Below are 14,710 nucleotides of genomic sequence, written 5' to 3'. Positions count from 1 at the left end.
CCGTACAGTTGGTAAAAGAGTAGCCCAAGAGTTGGCGGTGGGTGGTGATGACTAGCTGCCTTCCATCTAGTCTTACACTGCTAAATTATGAACGGCTAGCGCAGATAGCCCTCGTGTAGCTTTGCGCGAAATTCAAAACAAACAAAAACTAATATATTCATCAATATTTTTTTCTATAATTTGTATCATTTCATTCTTTGTAGTTTTATTTAAGATTCTAAATTTAGTTTCTTTCTTTAGAATGTTTATAATATCAATATCTTTGATCACATTCAAATCACCAGTAATAATATGCTTATGAAAATAATCAGTAAACGTATTATTGTTAGAGTTACAAGGTATATTATCAATATCTCTGGATTAAGATTTTCAGTGGATTGTTTATAGTTAAAAATAAAAGGTCTTATCGGTTTATTGTATCTAAAGCTAACAGATGGTTGTAATACTTTTATATGAAATACTTTTTCTTGAATACTTTTATGTATGATTGTTTGTTTGTAGTTATGCACAAAGCTACACAATAGGCTATCTGTGCTCTGCCGGCCACGAGTATCGAAACCCGGTTTCTAGCGTTGCAAGTCCGCAGACATGCCGCTGTGCCACTGGCAGAAAAAAAAATCATCATACACTTTATGTTTAAAATCTATAATAATATATGATTTTTCTAGGTTATCTTTTGTAGCGTTTTTATCATTAGGAAATATATCGCAATTTAATCTAATTTTAATTAAATCCAAAACAAATCTTTAATATGTATATTTTAAAATTCAAACGTATATGCAATGCTGATAAATATTTTATTTTTATCAAATTTAATTCAAAAATATTTTTAATTATAACTTTAACAATATTATTAATGTTGGTATAAATAGAATCGAACTTTTTACAAAATGCTTTGAAATTAATCCATTTTACATATTTTTTACCTTTCCCTCGTTTTCTACTTTTTGTTTTCTTATTGTAGACATCAATATAAAACAATCATCCAATACAATTATACTTACTTAAAGATTCGGTAGTTTTATTTTGATTATTTATTAAATTACGAAATATACAACCTTACTGTACATTTCAAGTAATAATACTGACACTTCATCACTGCAAGATATTAATAACTATTCAATATAGTATAAGCAGTAATACTTTAAATAATATTTCAGTTAATGTTTTTATTATTAATTATAAACTATAAATTCACCTATATTGTTCTGGTACCTTTTCTAAGGCCCGGCATGGCCAGGTGGTTAGGGCACTCGACTCGCAATCTGAGGGTCGCGGGTTCGAATCTCCGTCCCATCAAACATGCTCGCCCTTTCAGCCGTAGGGGGCGTTATAATGTGACGGTCAATCCCATTATTCGTTGGTAAAAGAGTAGCACAAGAGTTGGCGGTGAGTGGTGATGACTAGCTGCCTTCCATCTAGTATTACACTGCTAAATTAGGGACGGCTAGCGCAGATAGCCCTCGTGTAGCTTTGCGCGAAATTCAAAAAACAAACAAACAACCTTTTCTAAGGGCATGACTTTTAAGTATAACTGGGTAAACTGAGCCAGGCCTAGTCTTTCCGACCCAGAGATACTGAGAGTATCATAAAGTTAACGCTAGTCTTTATAATAAGATTTTATATGCTAGCGACCTCTCATTAATTTAATATTTCACGTTAGAAATAATTCTACTCAAGTTGTTTGTAAATAATTTATAGTTCTGCTACCCCTTCCTTCTCCCTTGTAGCTTATATTATATATATAGGGATTGAATGTAGAGCTTTAAATAATAAATTAAATCACGAATATTTATCTATATGCATAATATATTTCACACCTACTTTATTCCACATTGCAGAAGTGGCGCTACAATTATTTTACTTTATTACCTTTACTGATCCCTCTCTACAGCCTTAGTGTTTGTTGATACTCTGAGTGATTATTGGTAGACCTCAATAGAAGTTCATCCAAAATAAAGAGATTTTGTTGATCCTACTTTTAAACACCCTTAAATGACCATGTGAAAAGCAAGGGGTTTTCAGATGTAGCCCTGCCACTTTAAGGGGCTGAACTTATGCTGAAAAAAACATTTCAAGAAAAAACTCAAAATAAAATAATTTTAAGAATAAAAATTGATCCAAGACTGTTGATTCATTAGTTAAACAAATATATTTTTGCTGTGAACGTGACTCAGAGTGAATAAGGCTGGATAAAAGCCACCCTATGAAATACCCCTTGATGGAATAGATCATCCTACCACATCTAGTTAAGCAATTGTCTCATTTTTTTCTGTTTCGTTCTTTGCTTAGTTGGTATTTTGCGTTTCGCAGTTTAAGCAAAATAATTCGCACAATCACTGAAATAACATTTTATTTCGATCTTTGATAATTTTGACTTGCTGAAATCGCGAAAAGGTAATTCTCCGGTCGATGACAGAGTCCTGAGATTGAACATGACATATATGTGTATTTAATCTTATATTTCTTCAATCGTCATTCAAAAATTGTGTTTATGATAAGATTTATCTTTCGTACATACACAGATGCTAAGCGTTATCAAACTTGAAAAGAAACAGGCGTGAACATTAAAGATAGCTGAACAATGCCGCACTAGGCCAATGCTATAAAAAAATATAAAGGAAACGTTTTTGTGGATTAGTCTTATTGTTTGTTTGTAATAATGCACAAAGCTACACGGTGGGCTATATGTGCTCTGCCCACCACGGGTATCGAAACCCGGATTCTAGCGTTGTAAGTCCGCAGACATATCGCTGTGCCACTGAGGGCGGATTAGTCTTAACTTGAATGCGTGAATCGTGTGTTCAACATTCTCGCTAAATCAATTATGTATAACTGAGAAAACAATGGGTGTTATGCTATAAATATCACACTATGTATGAATAGAACAACGGATGCTGTGCTATAAATATCACACTACGTGCGACTGATAGAGCAACGGGTGTTGTGCTATAAATAGGATACTATGTGCGACTGATAGAGCAACGGGTGTTGTGCTATAAATATGATACTATGTGCGACTGATAGAACAACGAGTGTTATGCTATAAATAGGATACTATGTGCGACTGATAAAATAATGGGTGTTATGCTATAAATAGGATACTATGTGCGACTGATAAAATAATGGGTGTCGTGCTATAAATATCATATAATAGATACAAACGAGCGGAAGTTTTTGTGTCAATTACTTGCTAAAAAGTGTTAGGGTTAAAATTAAAAAGTACGAGGAAACAGTTAGGAATTGATGATGTATGGAAATCTAACATGCGAAATTATTTATTAAACAAATTAGTTTCAATGTCAATGCTTAAATGTCACACTTTCAATGTATACTTAACTCTGAATGACACATAGTAAACGAATATTTTCAACAACAACGACAAAATAAAGGAGTTGGAACACACCCAGAAAGTAAGTTATCTTTAGTAAATTATAGTTTGTTTCTTTTTCACCAGGCGGAGACCGTTTTCAACCTATCTTGCATCAGTGTTCTTTGCGAGTAACAGACGCTGAAGTAGTGGTCAGTTATGAAGGGAAAATATTGACCATTGATCGAGAGATGACTCTTCCTCACGGCAGTAAATTGGAAATTAGATGTTCTGAAGTAGGCATGTTTAAATTCGTTGGTCAGAGGAATTTGACATGCTCGAATGGCCAGTGGAGTTCTGCGTTTCCCAGCTGTGTAGCCACAACTTTACAGCGAAATTTCTCAGGTGTGATGTGATTCCACTTAATTTTAAGTAATTGCATATAGTTTGTAAAAGAAAAATTATTATGCTTCCCCTTGAGTTTTGTGTATCCAATACTTTTTGGCCATATAACACTGTTTACAGTTTTTTACTTGTTTTGATGTTTATGTTTTAAATCTGATACTTTTATCCAACTAACACAAGAAAATTAAAAATTATAATATATTTTCCACAGTACATTTAGGTATGTTGAAAAGATAAAAACATTCGAATAGCTAGGATGTAGAATTTTTTTATTTTTTTGTTAAATGTGCATATTATGTACTTACCAGGTTTGGCTTAAACATGATATGTGTTTCAGGGGTTTCCAAATGTACATGGATATGGAGCTACAGTTAATTCAATACAACTTTTTAGCAAAAAATATAGAATTGTTCCTTACATTTTTTACCTCTGTAGTAATATTACGGTATTCTAAGGCACATACATATATTACTTTCACATAAAAAGTAATCATTTACCATGTGGTTCGTTGGAATAACTATTGCAGAGTTAGTCTGAATTTATGATCTGATTGAGTTGAAAAAAAAAAAAAGAGAGACCGGGCTCCATGTTAGAATAATGCAAAAAACTTTGTGTGTGTATGAAAGAACAATCAGATAGATATTCATGTTAGCACAGCCAGGATGTGTCAACAGAACGAAATCACAGCACTGCCTTCTTGCTAATGATAGCTCTATTTCAGAAAATGTTTTAATAACTCCTGCTCAAGACTGAGAGGATCAATCAGTTTATACAAATTACAATGGGTTATACTCTCCCATAGGGGAGAAGACAGTCTCTAGATATGCCTAACTATCTACCCAGCCGATGTTACTAAAGAACACAATAGTACACGCCGAAGGAATTCTCTAGCCACACCTTCTGTGGGAGAGTTCAGAAACATCACATCGTGTGACTAGCTCAAGAAAGTCTCCACATTACTTATACTGCACGTGCAGCAGATACGTGTGTTTGTGTGCAAACAGTTTTGATCATTTTGGAGAAAGATCCCTTATTTATTTGTTGTGGAGAGTAAAGCTACACAACAGGTTATTTGCGTTTTCCCAACCGCGTGTATCGAAACCCGATTTTTAGCGTTATACGCCCCCGGACTTACTGCTGAGCCACTGAAGGGGGGATGCTTAAAGAACAAGAAGTGTTCCTATTTTTAAACTAAAAGGAAAAGAAAATTTCCTGCAGTTACATTTACCGTAACAGTGAAAATGGTTCACTAATACTGTGGTACGTTGCTCTAAGTTAATTTCCTGCAGTTACATTTACCGTAACAGTCACTAATACTGTGGTACGTGAAAATTGTTTTATTGTGTGTTAAAACAATAGAGAGGTTTAACAACAAGAACAAAATATAATTTATTATTTATCATAAACAAATGTTGCGACAGTAACAAAAAGGCAACCTACTGAGGATAAAATTGTATTTCCTGCAATTACATTTACCGTAACAGCTGTTTCAAGTTGGTTGATAGATAAACCAAGGAAACCATGAAATAAAATAATAAATACAATCTCAGTTAAAATTTCCCCACAAGTAAGTTTATCGTACACAATTTAAAACTTTTCATTACAATCCAAGAACTTTAACTGTTGTGATAGGATTAACGTTCTGTCAGATAAGCCTTTCGTACTGTCTTTATATACGGCTTGCTATGATTTAGCAACTTGAGTATATAGATGTACTAAAACATGTATTATACTGACATTTATAGAAACACTTGCGTGTGGTCCCACAGAGTTTGTGCAGGAAATAAATAAACGCTTAAAATGCACACATTCAATCTAAATGATCAATCTTCACGAAATAAAAATGAGAAATGTAGAAGTTATGCAAAACACCTTCCTTGAAGAGCCTATATATTCATATATATACACACGTGACTTTTAACTGACGATCCGTTCTGATAAGACAACAGGGATGATATTTCTGCATTAGAATGTAGACTCAACAGTAAATAAAACACAGAGTTTAAGCCTTTCGAAGTGCACCTGTCTCTTGGAGTCAGCATAAGAGTTTTAACTGGTTTATGTCTATTTATATACGTACGTACATAGTACGAACGTGATTTGTTGAGTCTTAACGATGACGTTCATACAATAGATTGCCTTAAAAACATGGGTTGGGGTATGTTCAAATTATTCGAGCCCACAGTATAATAGGTGTCATATTGATAATGTCACGTGATATTGAATACCAAAGGTGCCATAATTATTTTCAATTTCTTACCGTGTGTAAGACAGTTAACACAGTTTTGTGAATGAGCACACTTGGTCGATGTGGTCAACCAAAAGCAAGATTTATAGTCAGTCCAAAAATCCAGTTGATTCGATTTTACATCGAAAGTTTCAGATCACTGCATTTTATATAAGGATATCTAATTATTTTTACTGAATATTATCACCCGAATTTCTTTCTTAATTTTACAGGAAGTTCACATGGTTTACAGAAATTAAAATTAAAATTGCGGTTTGTCAACAATAAAGTGAAGTCCTAAACTTGCATTTATTTATTGGATTTTGAGTTGAGATTTTCAAAAAAGTTTTGAACTAATATGGATCACTAATGGTTTAATAAAATATCAATGGAAATTCATTTTCTATACAGGATATGATGGTAATATTGATACTAAATATCAGCGGGATTTTGTTTTACAAACACCAACACTCGTAATGTATGATTTTGTTCAAAACAAACAAAATGATTTATAGCTACATTAAAAATAATTGCGCAGAGGACTAAAATATCTAAACAATAATAATAACAGATACAATTAAACATCTTGCATAATCATATAACAAGGTTTCTGATAAATTAAATAATAAATTGTAAGATCGTGTATTTATTGTCTCATTAAATACATATTGTCCTATTGATAATTGCGCAGAGGACTGAAATATCTAAACAATAATAATAACAGATACAATTAAACATCTTGCATAATCATATAACTAGGTTTCGGATAAATTAAATAATAAATTGTAAGATCGTGTATTTATTGTCTCATTAAATACATATTGTCCTATTGATAATATAACTTCCTTTGGTGTTTAGAACAAGCTCCACCCACAATAATATACAATGTAGTGACTGGAGACGCTGACATAACTGAGACAGGGGAAGTGGTCGTTCTTCCAGGTAGCATCGTCCATCTCAACTGTCTGTTTCAACGAGAACATGGTAATCCTGAATGGACATGGTCATCCACCCAAAGGTCGGTCTTTTATTAAGACTTTAGCAGTGTTTTGGGGTGGATACAAATTGATCATTGTTTTATAATATATTATTTGGGATATGGATGGTTTTTTTCTTATTAATGATGTTCAGCAAAACTCTTCTTTACATTGTATATGGTAAGCAAAAAGCTTCCTTGATATTAAGATCAGAAGGTGAAGAAATTATATCAAAACGATTTTGAAAATGTAAATCATCAAGCTCCATGACAAATGCAACCAATATAAAGTCGTAATTGAACATTATGTATTAAAACTATATTTTGACAATGTTGTGCCACCGAAAATTGATCGCTTTTGGGAAAGATATGTAACAGTCCCTTCTTGTACAAAATATTCATACACTTAGATCATAAATTGGAGTTCGAAACTTCCAAGACGGAAATATGCTTTGTATTATATGGCATTGGGAAACAAAGGAATATGGATCAACTTAGGGTATTAGGACCAACCAGAAAGGAACTTCGAACAACTCTCAACGCAATCGAGGACAGCAAAGTAGGAAGTCTTGTAACAAATGAGAAACCACGAACAGAAAAGTTAGTGATAAAAGCCGTCCACGTAGCCTTGGCAACAGTGTGCAACATAATCAAGCTCCTTTCACGACATATCAGTTCAATCATCGCATACATCAAGCAGTTGGAGAAGGAGACGAGTTTTATTATATTACATGGATTTCTGTGCAATCGGACTGTTGAAACGGACCTTCCCTTAAAAACCGTCATCGTTGTACATTAGATGTATTATGGAAAATATGGAGGAGGGGTGTATTGTATTTTGAGTTATTGTTAAGATGAAACATGACGTTACTCAGCGAGGCTCCGAGATCATTGTAATATAATGTACTCAAACTCTGTACTAGAAACAATAATTTTCAATTTCAAAATTATTAAATTTTATTCTCATTAGACCTGTCTAACTGGAAAAGTTCCAAAAACCTCCCATGTATATTATATATCTTTTAATAATTAGGTTTGGATATGTTACCAAGTGTAATGATTTTACAAATGTGTTTCCTGTTTTCCTTCTTCGAAAATTATGTGTTTTAACTGAGTACTAAACAAAGAATATGTTTAGGCAAAATCTATTAGAAACAGCCATTCATTTTTATGGATTAATTTCTTGAAATTTTTAACATATGAAGCTCAGTTTTATGTGTGTTATAAATTCTGTATTAATTTTACATGCTTATGCAAGTGCATCATCAGAGCACGTGTTTACTATGTTCAAAAATCCACATTTGTCTTTAGTAACTAATTCTTTCCGTGCAGATATTAAGTTCTAAAATTTTAAAAGTTAATTCAAATATATTTTGCCATTTACTATATTTGATTGAATGAGCTGATAGCTTCAGTTTGACTAGCAGTAATTTTAATCTCCTAAAAGCCTTTCCTTCTAATTGAACCAGGTAAGATATAGACAAACACAGGCTTATCACGTAAAGGTCGTTAGCTCTTAATAAGCAAGGTTACCCATACAATAGCCAGTTAGGAATCAATATCAGATCTCATTAGACAAGGTAGGTCGAAGATGAATTAAGTTAACAGGCTTTAAACTCTGGTCTTCTTAGCCCATTTCGGTTGATAAAGGGAAATATATATAACAATATTAATTAAAATAATTTACGTGGTTGGTGAAAGAAAAAAGGACCACATCATTAGGTTTAATAAATCAGACTCGTTAGTTCGATGATAGATAAAATACAATAACATCAGTTCTCATCGAAAATATACCTTTTAATTTAGTGAGTGGGAAAAAAAAACCGACGTCTACACTTTTCAGACGGAACTGATATTTCAAGGATAAGAAAAAAGAAGTACACAGTCGTGTTAAATCAGACTTCATAAACGAAGCTAGGAGGAAAAACAACGGGATCTGGTGTCATTAAGTAAACCTGTTGATTTGATAATAGAAATACAAAGAAACAATTAGTCTCAACAGACAGACTATGGTATTTTAATGATAAAAAGTATTACATGACTGCATTAAATTAGACCTATTAAGACGATTCTCAAAAGAAATGCCACATCATCAGATAGAACTATTAGATCATAGTACATTCGTACACCACCATTCTTGGAACCCGCTCCAGTTTCAATGGAAACCATTTGTACGTTGCTTCTTTGGGATTCTGTAAGATTTGGCGAAAATCGTCTTCCAGTTCCTCATTGTTTGTTGGAAGAGACCAAGAAACATCACAGCGATAAGAGCTATTTGAAACACATAACACACCTTACACTTTTTAGAAGTTACATCAAAACACCTGATTATGTTACTGAAAAATTCCAGGCAGTATCCTTGCGGATGGTCCGTATCAGCTGAAGACAGAAGCTGGAAGTATCGACTTTCTATCTATTATGCTAAAGAAGAAGACACCGGTGAATACAGCTGCATTACGCCCCGAGGAGAAATTAATGGAATTCGCATTACTGTAAAAGGTAAACTAAATGTAAAATATCAAACAAACACTCAAACAAGTAGATCTGATATCTAGATTGATGGTTAAAAGAAATTTGTTTGGAGAATAAATTCTTGTTTAGTTACGGACGGACAATAATTTTATAATAAATAATTAAGCCGATTCAGTTACTGAAAAATGGCTTGTAAAATATTCCGAACTAATAAGAACTGCTAAGAATTTGCAAAAATACGAGGTTACGTGTTATTATTGTTTATATCAGACTTATTGTTTGGTATTTGCAATCCGAACGACACCTTATGCGACACATACGATAAACGGCTAGGTCAGAGCCCTCTATAGTTCAAGTAGTATAGCAATATCTAATTTTGAACAGCTCACCAGAGAAAAGAAAATCCATTCATCGGTACCCTCCGCCACATAGGCTTTGTCCGGCTCTCTGAATTAAATAATGTAAGTGACTTATTTTTGCAGCTCGCCCATAGCTGAACATGCGAATCGAGTTTAGCGGCATCACGATTCGAACCTGTGACTCTTCGATCTGCAGCCAGGTAATCTTAGCACTATGCCTTGTTCGGCCAGTTTAGATTAGAACCTGACTTGTTTGAAAAATAAGTGGGTATTATTCATCTCTGGTAATTCGGTTCAGTTATTATCTTGCTTAGTTCTTTCTTTCAGAATTAATATGCAAGGCTACGCAAACAACTATCTGCGCATAGCTGTCACTGATTTTGAACCGGTTGACTAGTTAACAGGCCAAGAGTACCCATCGCCAACTCTTGGGAACTCTTGTTTGACAGAATAGTGAGATTTGGCCGTTACTCTTATAGCACATCAACAGTTTGTCGTAAGGGGTCGTAAAAAATTAATTCTCTGATTCACAGTCTGAGCTATTTAGCTAACTGTTAGGCCTCACCAACTCCAATAATCCATTTTGCAGGTAATTATATTTATTGAATGTGTCTGAATTAATTAAGTAATATTTTCGAAATGAGGATTGAATAATAGTTCAGTAATTTCTATCCAAGACAAATATAATTGTAAAATGCCTGAATCGCTGTGATTTTTGTAAATGAAAAACTAAATTGTCATAAATTTTAAAATATATTTTCTTTCTTGAACGGAACACGTTTTTTTTTTTCTAAATACATTTGCTTCACATAATAATGGATAAACGTTCCTTGTGCAGTGAGCCTCTCTTCGTAATCTCTACTCACTGTTTATGAATAAATCTGATAATCTCTAAAATACATTTCTAAGAATTCCTAATGATGATAGCTCTATAAGAGAATTCTGTATTTAAAGCTTTTGTAATTATTGCTGCAAAGATTAATGTTTAAAACGTACTGAAATATAATGTCCAAAGCAGTGTTTCTCAGCCGGATTTGCAAGACGACCCCCGCGTCCGGATTTTGGTCGTCGCGACCACCCATTATCTCTACAAGAATGGAAAATTCTTGATGTTTCTTGGCACACTTCGTCCTAATTCATAACAGACTACTCGAGGACTCAAAAGGAAAAAAATAAGTTGACTCCGCGCAGACAACTCGTGAACCCCTGGAAACCTGCTCGCGACCCACTGTTTAAACAACACTGGTCTAAAGGTAGAGTTATATTACATACATTATACTTTTCAAAATTGTTAGCTGCTAAAAGAATAATTATTACCTATCGTTTCAGCCTATAACCTACGTAGAAGCTAACAGAATTTTCAGAGTCAATGTACTTACTGAAAATGATGGATCAGGCGTGGCCAAATTATTAGCACGCCGCGCTGTAAATCTATGCGTATTCAAAATCTGAGACGTGATGCCTAATGTATCCACACTTGAAAGTCCTGAACGTGTTCACCGGCATCATAATGTATCCACACTTGAAAGTCTTGAACGTGTTCACCGGCATCATAATGTATCCACACTTGAAAGTCTTGAACGTGTTCACCGGCATCATAATGTATCCGCACTTGAAAGTCCTGAACGTGTTCACCTGATGCCGGTGAACACGTTCAGGACTTTCAAGTGCGGATACATTATAAAAGTGAAAATCAATCTAGTAATTCGGTTCAAAGAGCCAAGCAATGCGTTTGCGGTAGCGGTTACTGCTGGCTGTCTGATTTTCTACTTGCCAATAGCTCAAAATTAAGGCCGGCTATGTTTAAATTCCAGAAGTTTAGTCAACTTGCGCATAAGGTACCGTTCCAATTGAACATTCTGATACCGCTATTCAACCAAGAGAAGCTGTGTCAGCAGGTGCTGTTGACTGCTTTTCTTCCCTCTGTTCAGCAGCTCTAAATTAGGGGCGATTGTATATAAATCCTGGGATCTTTGAAATGAAAGTTTAGCTCTTGTATCGCATAAGATGCCTTTCATATTGAAAATACTAAATACTGGAAAAGGTTAAAAATATTTTAATATTATTAAACTAACCACTTATTTTTATTTTCAATAATCATATGTACAACCTGTTCATTTAGTTTGTAAATACAGATTATCTTACATCTTAAAGAGTCAGGAGATAAGCAAAACAATGGAGTAGACAATTACTGTACCAATATTAGAATAATGCACCTAATTTTAATTCAAAGTTATTTAAACTTTAGATTTATTGCTACTGTAGAAAATAAGTTAGATAAGAGAGTAATATTGTTTTTACAGAGGCGCATATAACTTTTAATGTATGATATATAAGATGATTTAAAAACGATTCCGAAGACTTTCAGTCATTGAAATCCATAAATTTTTCTTTTGTGTTTCATGTCCTGAAAAACCAGAGAAGAACTAAGGCAAATATAAAGTAAAATTATAAAACAAAATCTTATATAAATGATCTAATAGTTTGTGATCTAATAGTTTGCTGGTGAACCAATCGTATATTCCAACATAGGGGAATTATCTAATAATAAAGTCAAAACCTTCTATGAACCAATATTAAAATTGTTTAGATGTGGAGTGTCCGCCGATTCAATCAGTAGATCACAACCGTGTGATGGCCGTTGAAGGAAACAAACTGCATAGCAAAGCCCACTTTGCATGCATGGAAGGCTTCAAGTTGGTTGGTTCGAAGGACATCACGTGCACAGCTTCAGGCAGATGGTCAGATGGTCCGCCTAGTTGTAAAAGTAAGCAAAAAAAATTTTAATTTTAATCATAAAGGTTTTGTTACCTCCGAATATCACTTATTGTCAGCAGTGCGTAATGAAATAAAAACCGCGTTTTAAAACTAACATATAACATTGATTATTATTATTATTATGTATATTGTCAACTCGGAATATATAAAATGTTTTTCTTTAATCTAAACGTATATAGATCATGCGACATTACGTGAAAATCATATACTTTTGATACTTGACATTTTTGTTTTCTTTAGAATTTTCATTTGACTGCTATGGAGTCCACATGAAAATCGATCACGTTGTAACAAAATTTACACAAAAGAAAACTTATGATGACCATCGTAAGATTCAAGATGGCTACTTGACACGTTGAACGATAAAAGATGAGGTACATTGGAGTCACGTAAAACACAATAATATCTAATTATCATTTTCTGTTGACCAAAATTATTCTAACAATCTGATCCCTTTCTTGAGCGATTGTGGCAATCATTGTCGATTTGTTTGCTGATCCCTTTCTTGAGTGATGGTGACAATCATTGTCGATTTGTTTGCTGATCCCTTTCTTGAGCGATGGTGACAATCATTATCAATTTGTTTGCTGATCCCTTTCTTGAGCGATGGTGGCAATCATTATCAATTTCTTTGTTGTTGAATTTTTGCACAAATCTACTGGAGAGCTATCCGCGCTAGCTATCCCTAATTTTGAAGTTGTATACTAGAGGGAGTGTGTCAACACCATCCACCTCCAACTCTTGAGATACTCTTTAACAACGAATAGTTGGATTGATTGCCACATAATAAAGCCCCACCGGCTGGATGGGCAAGCATGTTCGGCAATGGGTTTTGATCCCGCGAAATCTACTAGGCCATCAAATCTTTAACAGTTTTTCATCTTGAAGTTGATCAAACATGATTTTAAGTGTGAAAAAGCAAACTAATCGCTTTAGTCGTTTCTAGGTTAGATGTTGAGAAAACTTAAGAAGTGCAAAGACGAAGAAAAATAACATTTTAAGATTAATATGGAGCCATAATAACCTAAGAAAGAATTATAATTCCCTAGTTATATCACATTTTGCCTTATGTATGCTACAGCGTTTTGTGCGTAGAATTATTATTTTTTAAATATTAACTTATAAATAAAAATCACATTCGTATTTTCAGCTTTTTAAAATTGCGAGAAATGATCCTATCTCTGAGTGTATAAAATATGACAATAAGATATTTATAGTAACAGAGTAACGCTTATGATATGTTGAAGAAGTAGTCTGCACATTAATGTTGTGATAATTTAAAGGTAATAATAGTTTTACTTTACACACATTCTTATTTGTTATACGCAAATTTCAACACGATTAAAGAATTAACTTATGTTATGTAGATGCACATAGAAATGGTTTATTGAGATATGACACATTAAGCCCAGATTATTTCACAGCCAGAGTCAGGCTGTTTAGAACACCGGATTGTAAGTTAGACGGTTCAAGATTCCAAGCCGAATTATGCAGCTGAGCTCGCTCCGCACTTTTAGTTGTGGGCGTGTGATAAAAGTAACCGTTAATCTCACTATTTTCTCAAGAGCAGCTGTATTGGTGGAGAGTGTTGCTTACTGGTTGTCCTCCTTCTGGCGAGCAGTTCCTTGATTAGGGACGACTATGCATGTACATTGGAGTATGATCTGATCATTAAGTCCATGTATCGCGAACATTTTAGTCTGATCTGATCATTTAGTTCATGTGTAGCGAACATTGTAAGTTTGATATGATGGTTTAGTCCATGTGTCGCGAACATTTTAGTCTGATCTGATCAGTTAGTCCACGTGTAGCGAACATTGTAAGTTTGATATGATGGTTTAGTCCATGTGTCGCGAACATTTTAGTCTGATCTGTTCGTTAAGTCCATGTATCGCGAACATTTTAGTCTGATCTGATCATTTAGTTCATGTGTCGCGAACATTGTAAGTTTGATATGATGGTTTAGTCCATGTGTCGCGAACATTTTAGTCTGATCTGATCATTTAGTTCATGTGTCGCGAACATTGTCATCTGAATGGATCGTTTAGTCCATGTGTCGTTTTATATGCCGTACTGGTTGAGAATACCAAGTACGAAGTGACTTTAGCTCATTATTATCATTAACAACAAAAAATAGCGCTGAAAGATATATTTTTATCGAACACAACTGGCCCGGCATGGCC

At 34.0% G+C, this 14,710-nt stretch overlaps 1 protein-coding gene across 1 annotated transcript in view; it reads left to right on the top strand.

Moving 5' to 3' along the window:
• The window catches only part of LOC106467585 (locomotion-related protein Hikaru genki-like), a gene marked incomplete at its 5' end in the record, with an annotated part of 46,217 nt that overhangs the window by 13,319 nt on the left and 18,188 nt on the right, over positions 1-14,710 (top strand). Inside the window, 4 exons of the mRNA XM_022395795.1 lie at positions 3,458-3,715; positions 6,801-6,960; positions 9,269-9,417; positions 12,340-12,516. Of these exons, the coding sequence (XP_022251503.1) occupies positions 3,458-3,715; positions 6,801-6,960; positions 9,269-9,417; positions 12,340-12,516 (744 nt within the window). The remainder of the gene's footprint in view (positions 1-3,457; positions 3,716-6,800; positions 6,961-9,268; positions 9,418-12,339; positions 12,517-14,710) is intronic.

The sequence above is a fragment of the Limulus polyphemus genome, unplaced genomic scaffold, assembly GCF_000517525.1.
Source record: "Limulus polyphemus unplaced genomic scaffold, Limulus_polyphemus-2.1.2 Scaffold2671, whole genome shotgun sequence".
NCBI classification, from domain to species: domain Eukaryota; kingdom Metazoa; phylum Arthropoda; class Merostomata; order Xiphosura; family Limulidae; genus Limulus; species Limulus polyphemus.
The sequence above is the reverse complement of the archived record's forward strand: the minus strand, read 5'-3'. Positions and strand labels throughout refer to the sequence as shown.